This window comes from Pollachius pollachius, assembly GCF_949987615.1.
Source record: "Pollachius pollachius genome assembly, chromosome: 17".
Classification (NCBI taxonomy): domain Eukaryota; kingdom Metazoa; phylum Chordata; class Actinopteri; order Gadiformes; family Gadidae; genus Pollachius; species Pollachius pollachius.
In genome coordinates this window covers 18720732-18735885 of record NC_136950.1, presented here as the reverse complement: position 1 = coordinate 18735885, position 15154 = coordinate 18720732, and the positions used below count along the sequence as shown (strand labels likewise).

The window sequence follows — 15154 nt, the reverse complement described above, 5'->3', positions numbered from 1 at the left end:
AGATGCAATTTTGTCTGACATTTAATTTTTCTATAACCGGACAACGGAAGCCCTGACACTAACAGCTACTATCACGTGGCTGGATCTTGACTCGAAGGATAATGGGAGTTAGAAAGGGCGTGTCGCGCTTCTGCCTTCTCACACCGCGAGACAGGTTTGTGGCTTTGAGTGTTGCGATTTCGGTTTCGATACGCATTGCTTATATTGTGTGTGTGTGTGTGTGTGTGTGTGTGTGTGTGTGTGTGTGTGTGTGTGTGTGTGTGTGTGTGTGTGTGTGTGTGTGTGTGTGTGTGTGTGTGTGTGTGTGTGTGTGTGTGCGTGCGTGTGCGCATGTCTGTGTGCCACCTTGCCTTGGCTCCTTTCTGAATAGCTGCCTAAAGGGTTGACAAGAAGGAAGAAACACGAGAAGAATGCAAGTCAACGAGCCAACACAATATGCTGTTGTGTATAAAACTCAATTACAACAAGTAAGAATTCAGTTTACCTAATTCACTATTTAAATGATGATATTTCTACTGTAATGTATCATTGCAACAGTCTTTATATTTACTGTTAAATTGCATACTTTTGTGGGACTACTGCGTGTCTCTAAAAACCCCCCTTATAATCGTTTTATCGTAAAGGGTGTGACAAATAAGAAGGAAGAAACACAATAAGTATCCAACCCAAGAAGATGACTCATTGACGAGATATGAAGGAAGAAAATAACCCTGTATCATAAAGAATCACGTGACAGTACAAACATGCTTACCCTTACTCTGAGTATTCTGAGGACACTGTATACAGTAGATTAGCTTTACCTGCCTAGCCACAATTCAGTCTGTACATTTTTTTTCTCCGTACTCTTCGGATGAGGTGGGCCCCATACATATCTCCGCCTTGGGCCCGCAATTTGCTAAATCCGCCACTGAGCATTATCAGATAAATCCTACAATTTGATAGACAACCTCTAAACAATTTGATAGACAGCCTCTTCTGTTCTCCCTCTATACCAGATCTCTGGGCTCTGTTATTACATCCCACGGCTTTTCCTATCACTGCTATGCTGACGACACTCAGCTATTTCTCTCTTTTCCCTCATCTGACAAAGCCCTGATTGCAACACGCATATCTGAATGTCTGGCAGAAGTCAGCACCTGGACAACTGCCCATCACCTGAGGCTTAACCTCAACAAGACTGAGATCCTCCTAATACCATGGAAAGATTGCCCACACATGGACTTACTCGTTAATGTTGAGAACATCACTGTATCTCCTTCTCCAACTGCCAAAAACCTTGGTGTAGTGTTGGACAATCAGTTATGCTGCACCGCAAACATCACTGCGGTGGCCCGATCCTGCAGATTTGCACTTTACAACATCCGCAGGATCCGGCCCTTCCTCACAAGGGAAGCAGCTCAGCTTCTAGTCCAATCACTGGTCATCTCCCGCCTCGACTACTGCAACTCGCTCCTGGCTGGACTCCCTGCCTCTGCGATTAAACCCTTGCAGCGCATCCAGAATGCGGCAGCGCGCCTCGTGTTCAACCTACCAAAGTTCTCACATGTGACCCCCCTCTTCCGAGACCTCCACTGGCTCCCTGTAATAGCTTGCATCAGATTCAAGATGATGGTACTGGCATACAAGGCAGTCGATGGAACTGCCCCTGCCTACCTCCAAGCATTAGTAAAGCCACACACCCCAGCTCGATCCCTCCGCTCAACTACCTCAGCTGGACGTCTGGTACCGCCATCGCTAAGAGCAAGCAAAGGTCGATCAGCGAAGTCACAACTTTTCTCTGTTTTGGGACCTCAGTGGTGGAACGAGCTCCCTACCGATGTCAGGACCGCAGAGTCGCTCACCAGCTTCCGCAAAAGACTCAAAACTCACCTGTTCAGAGTTCACCTAGACTCTGCATAGAAACCAATGCACAGCCACCATTGAATGTTGTACGTCCTGGCACTTGTACATTGTACTTATTCAAGGTACTTAATTGTGTAGCATCTACAGTAGCTGCTATCATTGCTTTACACGGGGAATGGGTTAGCCTAGCGATTGTAATACTTGCACTTGGTTCTATGAACATCTTTACTGTACCGACAGCGATATATTGTTTCACTTCTTATGACAAATGTACTTATTGTAACAAATGCACTTAGTGTAAGTCGCTTTGGATAAAAGCGTCTGCTAAATGCCCTAAATGTAAATGTAAATGTAAACAACCAGGCATGACGTCAATGCATTCCCCCTGCACAGGTGATGTAGGACCGGCAACGCAACATATTTCTCTCTCCTTGCCTCCTCCTCCTCCTCCCCCCCAATAAAAGGAATGCAGTTTGAGTGATATGTTCATTCCACTCTCCGGTTGAGGTGCTCTGCAGCCGACTGAGAGGCTCAAGAGTCAGAAAGGATCAACAAGATGAGAGAACTCAACAGAGTTCTGGTCCACACGGCCGTGTTTCTTATGGTGGAGGTCCTCGTTCAGGGAGGTAAGCTTGACTAAATGTACAAACTAATATGGAGAACGTTTCAATTCTTCTGATAATTTTAAAATCTAGGGGTAGAACCTAAACCCTTTCATCTTTTCCTAAAATCAATCCTGTGTTTATGCCGGTCTCTGCCAACCACTTAGTGCGCGTTCCACTCTGCTCCCAACTCAGGTAGAGATATTTTTGTGACGTCAAAGTGTCTTTAGTATACTCTTCAACGTCCCGACTAAGGGACACTGGTGGCGAGGTGTGTGGGCGTGTGGAGCTCTGTCCGAGCAGCGGTTGATATCCGCGACCGAGAGGGTTAAACTCCTCAGACTCTTAGCAGGCTATAACACCGTGTTGTGTGCCGCGTTTCATGACCAACATCGCTCATTATAACGCTCATACACAATGACAGGCAAATTGGTTGGCAGAGGCTTACAAAACAGAGCATTTCCTCTAATAATGATCAAATGGAATAGATAACTGTGTGGAAGATCATATACGACATATTGCAGCTTTGGAACAACAAAAATAATTGATGACGATTTTGGGTTCACTACCTCTTTTAGCAACAACAGATCACGGAAACATAGGGTACAATATAATAGTTTTGCAGTACATTATATGATATTACTACTGCAGTTCATATTTTTGAGCTGTAGTCATACAGAAACCATTTGAAAATTCCAGCAAAAGATGAACCTGCCTGATTACATTCACTGGCAGTCAAGCATTGTTTGCAAGTCAAGCAAGTAAGTCATTTGTTAATTAGGTGTACAGTTCTGAGATAGAAGTGAAAGTGGATTGGTGCAAGCGGAAGTTTGGTATATACTGTTCATCACATTGTTCACATGCAGTGCCTTATGCAGTGCTATCACTATGACAATATGCTAAGGCAGTGGCTCTGCTGCGACACGCCCGATCCTGTATTTCACGCCTGTGGGTATCTTTCCAACATTTTACACAATCACCAGAAATGCTGAGCTCTATTACTTGAAACTTTGAGGTTACACCTTTCCCTCACAGTTACAAATGCCTTTTCCAAAGAGTGAATAAGAACTGTGTGCTGTTCTAACATCCAACCACGGTTGTATCCTCTGATCTCCAGACACCCAGGTGGGCTGTGTGTTTGGGGGGAGCTGTGTGCTGCCTTGCCGCTTCCAGCCAAACAGTATTGAGACCCTCCACTGGGTCAAGAAGAATGGGAATAATGTTCAGGTTCACTCCTACTACGATGACCAGGACCAACTGGAACACCAGAACCTTCTCTACAAGGGAAGGACCACCCTGTTCCATGACCAGATCTCAGGGGGCAACGCATCCCTTCGTCTTGCCAGGGTGAACCTCCAGGACCAGGGCAGGTACCAGTGTTACGCCAGCACTTCACAGAACAGCCAGGAGACCTTCATCATCCTGACGGCAAGAGGTGAGCTCAAGTCCTGATGTCATATCCTATTTTAAACAATTATTTTTATAATGCAACCCACTGACGGGTAGTTTGAGCCCAATTATGTTCAGGTTTTCGCAAAAATAAATGTGACCATTGCATAGGATTTAACCAATGTCAAAACAAGTCAATGCAGAAAGTTGTGTTGTTGCGCAGTTATGTAATTTTTCTATGCATCTAAAGCAAATGTGTAGTTGGCTATATATTTTCATAAAGTACAGTTACAAAGATAAATAACTCAGTTAAGGGTCCACTTACACCTCACAAGCTTTACTTTTCAAATATTCCCTTACAATCTGAGACCTGTGTTTTCTTCAACCACAAAATAAAATTGCAACGTTCCCATGTCAGTTGTGTGTGTATTTAGGTATATTTTCTGATGTAACGTTCCTGGTTTGGTTAGCAATAATACCTAACTACGCCATTGATATCAGTAGCAATGCAACTGTAGGAAACCAAATGAGGCATGGTTACTATTAGTTTCTAGTTTTAATTTGGTGCCATGTCGTTGCAGCTCCTGATCCAGCAGCTGTTGCTAGCGTGGACATTGTGCTAGTGAACAACACTGTTACCTGTAAGTCTGGAGGAATCTACCCAAGACCACAGCTCACCTGGTCCGTCAGTCCTCGCCCGGCTACCATCCTAAAGAACACAACTGAGGTCCATATCGATGACAAGGGACTCTATGACATCAGCGGCTCCTTAAGGACTGTTAACAATGACACAGAGTCGACCTACAGCTGCTCAGTCCAAAATGAACACAGTGCAAGGAAAGCCACGATCAGGTTACACCGTAAGTCTTTGAATATCAGAAGGGCAACGGTTAGTAATAAAGTGTTGAATTTCGATGGCGGCAACCTGAAGGTGCCTTTCATGTCAGTGGCTGACATAAGAGAGTACTGCTTCAGATGTGTGTTGTGAAAATATTGCGGTCTGCAACATCTACTCCATGGCAGATTAGTCAGACCATTGACATTATTGGTCAGGGATTTGCATTCTCCATTGGTGAAATTAGGGAAAATTGTGTCATGGTCCAATTTCTCTGCAGATTTCATAACAATATCATATGTCTGTCTGTCCACTCGTGTGTCTGTCTTCGTCAGCTCCAAAGCAAAGTGCTCCCGGGAGTGAGGTGTTACTCCCTTGTAACGCCTCGGGGCTCGATGACATCACCTGGACCTTCAAGCACGACCAGACCATCCTCAGAAGACAAGCAGGACAAGAGAAGGTGGTGGAACCAGAGTGGCAGCAGCATGTAAGAGACCTGTCTGAATCAGGCAGCCTCCTGCTGTATGTGACCTCATCAGCCCAGAGTGAAGGGACGTACAGGTGTACTCTCAGGTACGCAGACGAAGAGGACGTAACCCACATTGAACTGAAGATACTGGAGGACCCTGTTGAAGGTAGGCTCTTGGTGAAAATATAAAATCAATCTGTGTTATGCTAAACCATCTGTGGTGTGAAAAAGGGACATTACGTTTTCAATACTTTGCTGATGCTTGGGGGGGTGCGGGGGGGTAAGACAAGGGTGTCCATTGTCTTCTTTACTGAACCATGTTCAGTAAAGAAATGGGCCTGTAACTGATGAGCCACCTTAGACAATGTGTTTAAAACATGTTTAAGGTGAAGGTATTTGGATGTGTATTGCAGTCATTGTTATGATTGTTATTATTATTTTAGAAAGAATAAGCAACATTCTCTTTTTCTGTTCAGAGGGATCTTGCAGCACACTTGGGATCATTTTAGGAGTCTTGCTTTCCGTTGTAATCATCGCCATCATCATAAAAAAGGTAAAACCAGTACTTACACCTTCATTAATAACATGTTTACTACACTATTTTTTCTCGAGTTCCTTCTGGGTAATTTATGAATGTGGGACTGTGTAGTTTTGCAAATAGGATTATGAAGCTATTATTAATATAACTTCTTGTTACTCTTAGGTCAAAGAAGGATGTGGAATGAGCTCAAACCACTAAAGTACTGAACACTCTCCTCAGGAAGTCGTTCCTCTGTCTGAGATAAAGGGTTCAACCTCCTGACTTTATTACCGTACCATCAGACACAGCAGGGTAAGACCGGGGTCACAGGTGCCAGGATCCGTGTTCACGTTGTAATGGGGGGGGGGGGGGGGGTGCTTTGTAGGAGGGACTGACCAGCTTCAGAGTGCGGCTGAGGTGCTTAAAGGGGAGTAGGTGTGGTCTATAGGGGCTGATTCTGACCTCTGAGTCCTCTGCTGGGATTAGAGTCTGCTGCTATGTTGCCCGGTGTCTTCATCTGAGATGGACTGGGAGGATATATTTATTCTGCACCAGAGAAAGACTTTCAAAAGGTCAAACGGACCATGTGATGGGTACAGCCGAGGCAACTTCAGCACCACAACAACAACAACAATATGGACAACCTTGGTGACGCACCACAGAGCACACGTCCAAGAGCGCAGACACATGTCTCTGGATTAATGGAAATTAAACGTTTTCTGACAAAATATAACAATTACTAGTTTGGTCACTTGACAATTTTTTGTCATCCTTATGATCCCAAATATTTTTTTGCATTGACATCAATTTTAATTAATCTTTCAGGCTATGAATGGGTGAATTGTAGCGTGCGTCCATCACCTTAGTGTACCATCAGTGGAATTGGACTCCTACACAGATTTAAAACAAAACCACCTGCAACGGATTACTACTATTATTATTTAAAAAAAAAAAAATTGTATTATAACGTCATAATTAACCATTTTCAATTATTTTCAGAAAACGATGTACTATAAATGTAAAGAAAGGTTTTCCAGTTTTCGTTTGTCCCAAATGCTCATACAGGGCTGGTGCTGTGCAGTTGTTTATGTCTGAAATGTTATGTTAATTGTGATGTCCACATCAAGTAAATAAATACGTTTTAAATATATCCTCTTTCGCTCTTAATATTTCACCACCCTGCTGTTTTCGTGTGATATTCTTGAGGAAAATATTCTTTCAACGTTGTTTGTGTATAAGTTATCATTTACACCTTATCAATCCATTAAATGTCATGGTCTGTCTGTTTCCTTGTCTTGTTTTGGTGTGTTTCCCATTTTACTTTGGTATCTGTCTTGTTTCTCCCCATGTCCTGTCAAGTTTCCCTCCTGTGTGATAACTGCTCCCTCCCCTAATGTGTTTCAGCTGTTACTCGTTGCGTGTCCTGTGTTTGGTATTTAAAGGGGACATATCATACCACCATCACAGGTTGGCGTGTCCATCTATCCGTCACACATCTAGATGGACACGCCCACCTGTGATGTCACAATGCTGCACATTTTGAAAACGGCTTGTAATGGCTAATCACACTCACACCTGGTGGTATGGTATGTCCCCTTTAAGCCCTTGTCTTTCCTTTGTTCCTTGTTTGATCATTGTGGTTGGTGGTGAGTTGTGTCCTGTGTGTTACCTGTGTTACCCGCGTCACCTGTGTTCTCGGTGTTCCTTGCCTCTTGCGTTAATAAATGATCCTTTACCTGAACGGTCTGCTATTGGGTCCTACCTGCCTGCCTGCCACCCGCCAACCGTGACATTAAATGTAAATGACAAATTTATATTTTTATATTTAGGTCATGAGTAGTCTAGAATTCTTATAATGTACTTTATCTATTATTGTTATTATTATTATTATAAACAAGACTTTGAGGTGTTTTATTATAAGAAATCTCCATGTTCCCCCAAGTTTCCCTTATTGTTTGCAGCCCAATCAAACAATTTACTTTTTAATTTAAGGTTTTACAAAAAATAACTCTTTCCACTCAGAATTCAATATAACGTACCATTAATTGCTTTTAAATAATACCTTTTGTTTGATTAAATTGTATTTTTCTTCAGTTTATTTAAAATTTACAATCCCTTTAGCTTTTTCACTGTAAAGCACATCATTGCTTGATGTAAGAAATGTGCTATACAAATAAAATTGCCTTGCCTTTCCTTACATAGCAAATGTATCCGTAGCTCGTATTGTAAATACAAGTCCAAAGACAATAAAAATACCAAAGACAATAAAATGACAAACTGGCAGCCGTGAAGTCTAATCAGTCCAGTTAAAGGTTGGTGTGTCCTGGTCCTGTCAGCAGACCAACAACAGTTAAAGCTGACAGAGGACGACACAGGCAATGACGGCACCGGGCAGTGTTGAGGTTCAGACGGTCGTGTTACTGACGGGGCTGGTCGTCGTTCAGGGAGGTAAGCTGGACCGGATATAAACCGTCTCTCTGGCAAGCCTAATATCAAGAGTCACAGACAATAGTCACGTTTCCATCTAAAGGTGAAGCGAATCTTTAGAAAATTCGCAAAAAGGAAATTAGAATTAGGTGTGTTTCCATCAAGTGATTTTAGCGGAAAACTACACACATTCCAGGGCTTGTTGTATCCTTTTGATAACATGCTCTCTCGTGGGTCCTGAAATATAGTGGATTGCATTGTTGTCTAAAATAGCTGTAATGTTTTTTTCTTCGATGAGAGCAAGGAAAAGTTTTACCTCTTCAGTGGTCCACACACGTATCTATTATTCGTATTGGCCATCTGTTCCATGGAAGTATTCAAAGGATACATTGTACATAATTATAATTCGACATTCGTCCCATCCTTTATACCACAGATACTCTAGGCCAGAGGCGTAGGAATGAGTTTAACATTGGGGGGGACACGGAAACCTGACAGATCCGTTAATGGTTTGAACAGAAATATGTCATAAATTAACTACACTGAAAAAATTCACAAACATATTTTATTCTACTAAAAAGATACATTTGTAAATGTAAAGGAAAACACATTTTCAATGGCAGTAATGAACTGATGAATATCAAATCAATTCTTTAATTGCACGCTCAATCATCCAGTTTTTTAGAATAAGAAGCGGTGACAAGACGCTGTGTTGCGCTTTCAAAATAAAATAAAATATTGTTCTCCCCCCAGTATCATTTTTAGGTGGGACAAATGCGCCTGTTTCCAATATTGGAGGGGACACGTCCCCTCCGTCCCCCCCGGTTCCTACGCCCTTGCTCTAGGCTCTATAGCATATAACCGTGTTGTCGGATAACAGTTTAATTCATTTTTCACAATTTACCAGCTCTCGTTTTGAATACTTCACGCGCCATTCGTTTCAATGGGAATCGCGACGGTCTATACTTTCAACAAAAAGTGTACAGATTCATAATTTGAAATTCGCGACAGCCTTTACACCACAGATACTATAGGGTCTATAACATATAACCGCGTTTTCTGATTACAGTTTAATGCATTTTTCACAATTTACCAGCTCTCGTTTTGAAGGCTGAACAGACAATTTGAGGATTTATATGCAAATTTTGGTGTTTCCATCACCGTTTACTCATTCTCCAAAATTCCCATAAAAGCCGGGGGATGGAAACGCAGCTAATGACAGCACCGGGCAGGGTTGAGGTTCAGACGGTCGTGTTACTGACGGGGCTGGTCATCGTTCAGGGAGGTAAGCTGGACCGGACATAAACCGTCTCTCTGGCAAACCTAATATCAAGAGTTTGTAGAAGTAATATATATATATCATAATTCACCTATGTTGTTAAGCGTTGTTCTACACCAGGGATGCCAGGGTTATGGCCCGCGGGCCGGACCCGGCCCGACTATATGTCACATCCGCCCCGCGGGTGATAAGGGGAGATTAATTCATTTATTATTTGGAATAAAAGGGGTTGGGGTTGACTGATGGCTAGTGCCATAGGCATATGGGTGTGTGGAAATATGGGTTGGGGTTGACTGGTGATGACTGGCAAAGTTAAGCCTGTTAAGCCTGAACCAATTTAATGTTTTTAGATAGCTCATATTTGGCTATTTTTTCAAGAACCTTTTTGTTTTGCTAATTCCTACTGGAAATTCAATCACATGGCCTATTGTTGGACTACTTTATTCTGGCGCTTACTTTCTGTGACTCGTATTGGCCTACTTCGCCTGGCCTTGTTTTAATTGGCCTAATTATGCATTGACGTGTTTTCATGTGCAAGCCTTCAATAAATATAACAAAAGTAATTAACAGTTTACACTTGTGTTATTTATAGGAAATGTGTTTAATATGCACCTAGTCTATTTTGTTGCATTTCTAATTTATAAATGTAGGCTACTTGCATGGATAGGAAAATGTTACGTTTTTAGAGGGTAACTGTCTCCTGCTTTAGGCTATGTAATTGTACATTTACATTTACATTTAGGGCATTTAGCAGACGCTTTTATCCAAAGTGACTTACAATAAGTACATTTGTCATAAGAAGTGAAACAATATATCGCTGTGTAACAAGTTCGAGGAATGAGAGCAGGCGGGGTTGTCGTTCTCTCCGCAGGAGATCGGTTTATTTGCGTTGCAAACTGAACAGAAATATCAAAGTGTAACAAAAAGGTCCATTTAGCCGTCTCGCGGTGGATCTAGATCAGCGTCATGCTCGCTCCGGACCTCCCTGGTCCGTTCGCTCCTGGGTTTTCTACTAAAACAGAAAACAGGCACATAAGTACAGCCTCCCTGATTGACCTGAGTGCAGACACCTGCTCATCACCAGGTTCAATCCCCCCCCCCGGCCAATCCCGTGCGCTCCCAACCTGTCCATACTCCCCCTGCAGGCCAGACGTCGCACGTCCCCCCACACGCTGTTAGTACAGTACAGATGTTCATAGAACCAAGTGCAAGTAGTAACAAATGCTAGGCTAACCCATTGCCCGTGTACAGCAATGATAGCAGCTACTGCAGACGCTACACAATTAAGTACTATGAATAAGTGCAATGTAGATTAAGTGCGTACATTAAGTGCCAGGACGTACAACATACAATGGTGGCCGGAAGGGGCTGGGAAGCTATGCAGAGTCGAGGTGAACTCTGAACAGGTGAGTTTTGAGTCTTTTGTGGAAGCTGGTGAGCGACTCTGTGATCCTGACATCGGCAGGGAGCTCGTTCCACCACTGAGGTCCCATAACAGAGAAAAGTTGTGACTTTGTTGATCGACCTTTGCTTGCTCTTAGCGATGGCGGTACCAGACGTCCAGCTGAGGTAGTTGAGCGGAGGGATCGAGCTGGGGTGTGTGGATTTACCAATGCTTGGAAATAGGCAGGGGCAGTTCCATCGACTGCCTTGTATGCCAGTACCATCATCTTGAATCTGATGTGAGCTACTACAGGGAGCCAGTGGAGGTCTCGGAAGAGGGGGGTTACATGTGAGAACTTCGGTAGGTTATACACGAGGCAGGTTTACGAGGCAGGGAGTCCAGCCAGGAGCGAGTTGCAGTAGTCGAGGTGGGAGATGATTAGTGATTGGACTAGAACCTGAACTGCTTCCCTTATGAGGAAGGGCCGGATCCTGTGGATGTTGTAAAGTGCAAATCTGCAGGATCGGGCCACCGCAGTGATGTTTGCGATGCAGCATAACTGATTCTCCAGTACCACACAGAGGTTTCTGGCAGTTGGAGAAGGAGATACAGTGATGTTCTCAACAGTGACCTGTAAGTCCATGTGTGGGCAATCTTTCCCTGGCATTAGGAGGGCTCAGTCTTGTTGAGGTTAAGCCACGTCTGCCATTCAGATATGCTTGTTGCAATCAGGGCTTTGTCAGATGAGGGGAATGAGAGAAATAGCTGAGTGTCATCAGCATAGCAGTGATAGGAAAATCTGTGTGATTTAATTACAGGGCCCAGAGATCTGGTATAGAAGGAGAACAGAAGAGGCCCCAGTACCGAGCCTTGAGGGACACCAGTTTCAAGCGTGCAAGGTTTGGACAAGGAGCCATTCCATGTTACCTGATAGGTGCGATTCGTCAGGTAGGATGTGAACCAGGAAAGGGCAGATTCAGCAATGGCAAGTTCAGCGAGAGTGGCAAGGAGGATCTGGTGGTTCACCATATCAAATGCTGCGGACAGGTCGAGGAGAATGAGAACCGATGAGAGAAACGTGGCTCTGGCAGCACGGAGGGACTCAGTCACCGCGAGGATAGCCATCTCAGTGGAGTGTGCCTTCTTGAAGCCTGACTGGTGAGGGTCAAGCAGGTTGTTAGATAAGAGATAGGAGGACAGTTGGTTAGCGATGGCACGTTCCAGTGTTTTAGAGTGGAATGAAAGAAGAGATACCGGTCTGTAGTTCTGGATGTCGGTGGTATCAAGGGTTGGTTTTTTGAGGAGAGGCTTTATTCTGGCAGTCTTGAAAGATGCTGGAACAATGCCTGAAGTGAGGGAGGGGTTGAAAAGTGCGGTGAGAAATTGCAGGATGTCGCTTGAGACAGCCGGGAGGAGAGAGGAAGGATAGTGTCAAGGGGGCAGGTGGAGGCATGGTTAGATGTTATTATTCTGTTGACCTCGTCGGAGGTGAGAGGGATAAATTGGGTTAAGACAGAGGTGGGGATGGGAGGAGGGAGGATCGAGGCAGGGATAAAAGAGGAGCTAATGTCCTTTACCTTCTGGGTAAAGTAGGTAACGATGTCATCAGCAGTGAGGCAGGAAGGAGGTGGAGGGGAGGGATTGTTGAGGAAGGATGAGAACAAGGAAAACAGTTTCCTGGGGTTTGAGGCGGAGGAGTTGATTTTGGTGCGGTAGAAGAAAGATTTGGCTGTTGACAGAGTGGAGGTGAAATCAGAGAGAAGGAAAAGATAGTGAGATAGATCATTAGGACAGTCTGATCTCTTCCATTTTCTCTCAGCTGCCCGCAACTCTGCTCTATGGGTCTGCAGAGATTCAGACAACCGAGTGGGGGGGGGGGGGGGGGGGGGGAGAGGATCGTGCAGGTCTGGAGTGGAAGGGACAGAGGGAGTCCAAAGAGGAGGAGAGGGAGGATAGCAGAGTGTCAGAGGATTCCTCGGTGGATAGTTGAGAGAATCGTTCGACAGAAGGTAGTGCAGCCAGAACAGTTGAGGCAAACGTAGAGGGAGAGAGAGATTTGAGGTTACGGCGGGTGGTGACAATGTGGGGACTAGAGAGGTAGGGGGAGAGGACTTCAAGGGGAGAGAAAAAGCAACAAAGTGATGGTCAGACATGGGGAGTGGGGTAACAGAGAGAGCAGAGGTGCCACAGGACCTTGTGAATATAAGGTCAAGTTGGTTCCCGGCCTGTGTGTGGGAGGAGAAGGGGATAGTGTTAAGTCAAAGGTGGCGAAAAAGTTGGTTAATTCAGGTGAGTGAAACTTCTCTGGCAGGATGTTGAAGTCTTCGTCTGGATAACGAGTGGTGTGCCATTTTCAGGAAAGCATCTATCTCGTTGCAGAAGTCACGAAGGGGACCTAGAGGACGGTAGATCACCACAATGAAGAGCTTGAGAGGAAGGGTGACATTGACAGCGTGGAGTTCAAATGCAGATCTGCCCAAGTGTTCTAGTGGAATGACCTGGTAGGACCACATCGGCGAGATGAGGAGTCCGGTCCCTCCTCCTCGCCCTGATGGTCTTGGGGTGTGTGAGAATGAGTAGACGGCGGAGAGGGCAGCAGGAGTAGCAGAGTTCTCTGGAGTGATCCAAGTCTCTGTCAGGGCCAGGAAGTGGAGGGTCATGAGGGACGCGTAGGCCGAAATTGAGTCTGCCTTCTTGACCGCTGATTGGCAGTTCCAGAGTCCTCCCATCACTTCAAGGTCAGTGTAGGCAAGGGTCGGTGGATGGCACAGATTGGATGGGTTGCTGCGCCAAGCAGAGGATCTATGGTGGCGTCGTCTATGAGTGGAAATCCTGACGATGAGTGAAGTACGACACATAGCTAGATGTAACCCAGGTTACTAGGCCTTTATTAGAAGTCCAGTTTACCAGTTAATTGATAAATAAATTAATAAATTAATATTCCTTATGTGGCAGATAAATGAATAAATAGGGTTTGATTTAAAATAATCTTCCATAAAATGAATAAATAGGATTTATGAATTAAATCTTAAATATGTCAATAAATAGATTAATATACACAAGTTCATTTATATCTGTTAAAAAGAGTATTTTGTTTATTTCAAGTGTGGCGAATGTGCCTTTCTCAAAGTGTACCAAGATTCGGGTGACATGAGGAGTTCACGTAAGGCAACATAGCTTAACCAATCCGACGCCGTCAAGGTGTACCGTCTTTCTCTCTCTCTGCCGGACCGTTGTCGAGGTGGCGGCATGCGAACTTTTTGTTAAAAGAATATAATTATTTGTGTGAGACCCAGATATATTCGACGTTGAATTATTATCGGCGGCGCAGAGAGCGAAGTTGCCGTGGGTTGATTGGCGGACCTTGTGTTTGTGACGGAAGCGAAGGAGAACGTGAGTTGTTTATTAGCGTTAGCTCACGCCATTAGCCACATGTACTTCGTACGTATTACTGAACTCCCGTGTCCTTGTCTTTTCAAAAGCGGAACCTGGACTGATCTGAGCGGTGTATTCTACCTTGTACCCGGAGTGTGTGTGTATGTGATGCTTGAGCCTCTGGTGAGTAACTTTATTGATGTTCGTCTGATGAACAGAGTTGTGTGCATCTGTTAATGTTAATGTGGATTAACGGGGCATTAATTTCATGTATGTTTCAAAAATGTTTTATATTACGTTTTATTTACATTACCCCCACTCTGTGTGTTTAATCTGAGTGAGCGGCGGTAGAAAAAGGAAAAGTATGTTAATGTTGAGAAATGTGTTTATTTACATTTAAAAGTATATTTTAATTATATGAATATTATAGTAACCCTCATTTTGGCCTTTATAGGCTGGGTCTTTTGCTTGACTGGATTGACACCTGGTTGACATCTGCATGAAGATTCTTCTTCCGCTGGGATTTCTCCCGTCTCTGTAGCGGTAGTGGGGAACCTCAGTGGTAGTGGCGAGCTGCCCGAACCAAAGACTTTTATTTTGTTACAAAGATTTTCTGATTTTCCCATATGCTAGATTTATTGAGAAACTGTGGTTGATATCTCATGTTTTTGTTTTTATTTTTATTTTATTTCTTTAAATCCACACAATATACCATATTAAAACTTTACTTGTTGATTGTGTGAGTCCTTTCACTCTTTCACTCAATGCACATTGCAATACCCCTTTCTCCTATAGCGATCTAGATTCTTCTGATTTTTCTGGCCCACGAGTTAATGCACTGATAAATATATAACTGTATCTCCCAGTCCTACCATCGAAGGTTAGAGCTGATGATGGTACAACAGGGTGGCATCCCTGGTCTGCCTCAAGGGACTCCTGTAGTCTTTGTTTCCCGGGTCTTCGTTTGCAGGGTCCTGACGCTAATAATAGCTAGCGTTTAAATGCACAAGGTAGCTCAGGCAGCCGTAGCTC

At 44.0% G+C, this 15154-nt stretch overlaps 1 protein-coding gene across 1 annotated transcript; it reads left to right on the top strand.

The window, feature by feature from the left end:
- Window positions 1-2249: 2249 nt before the first annotated feature.
- On the top strand, window positions 2250-7064 carry LOC307088918 (V-set domain-containing T-cell activation inhibitor 1-like). Its single transcript, XM_079754980.1, has 6 exons — window positions 2250-2468; window positions 3562-3879; window positions 4415-4693; window positions 5004-5303; window positions 5614-5690; window positions 5841-7064. The coding sequence occupies exons 1-6, from the start codon at window positions 2399-2401 to the stop codon at window positions 5874-5876; spliced, it is 1080 nt and encodes a 359-aa protein (XP_079611106.1). The 5' UTR covers window positions 2250-2398; the 3' UTR covers window positions 5877-7064.
- The last annotated feature ends 8090 nt before the right edge of the window (window positions 7065-15154 follow it).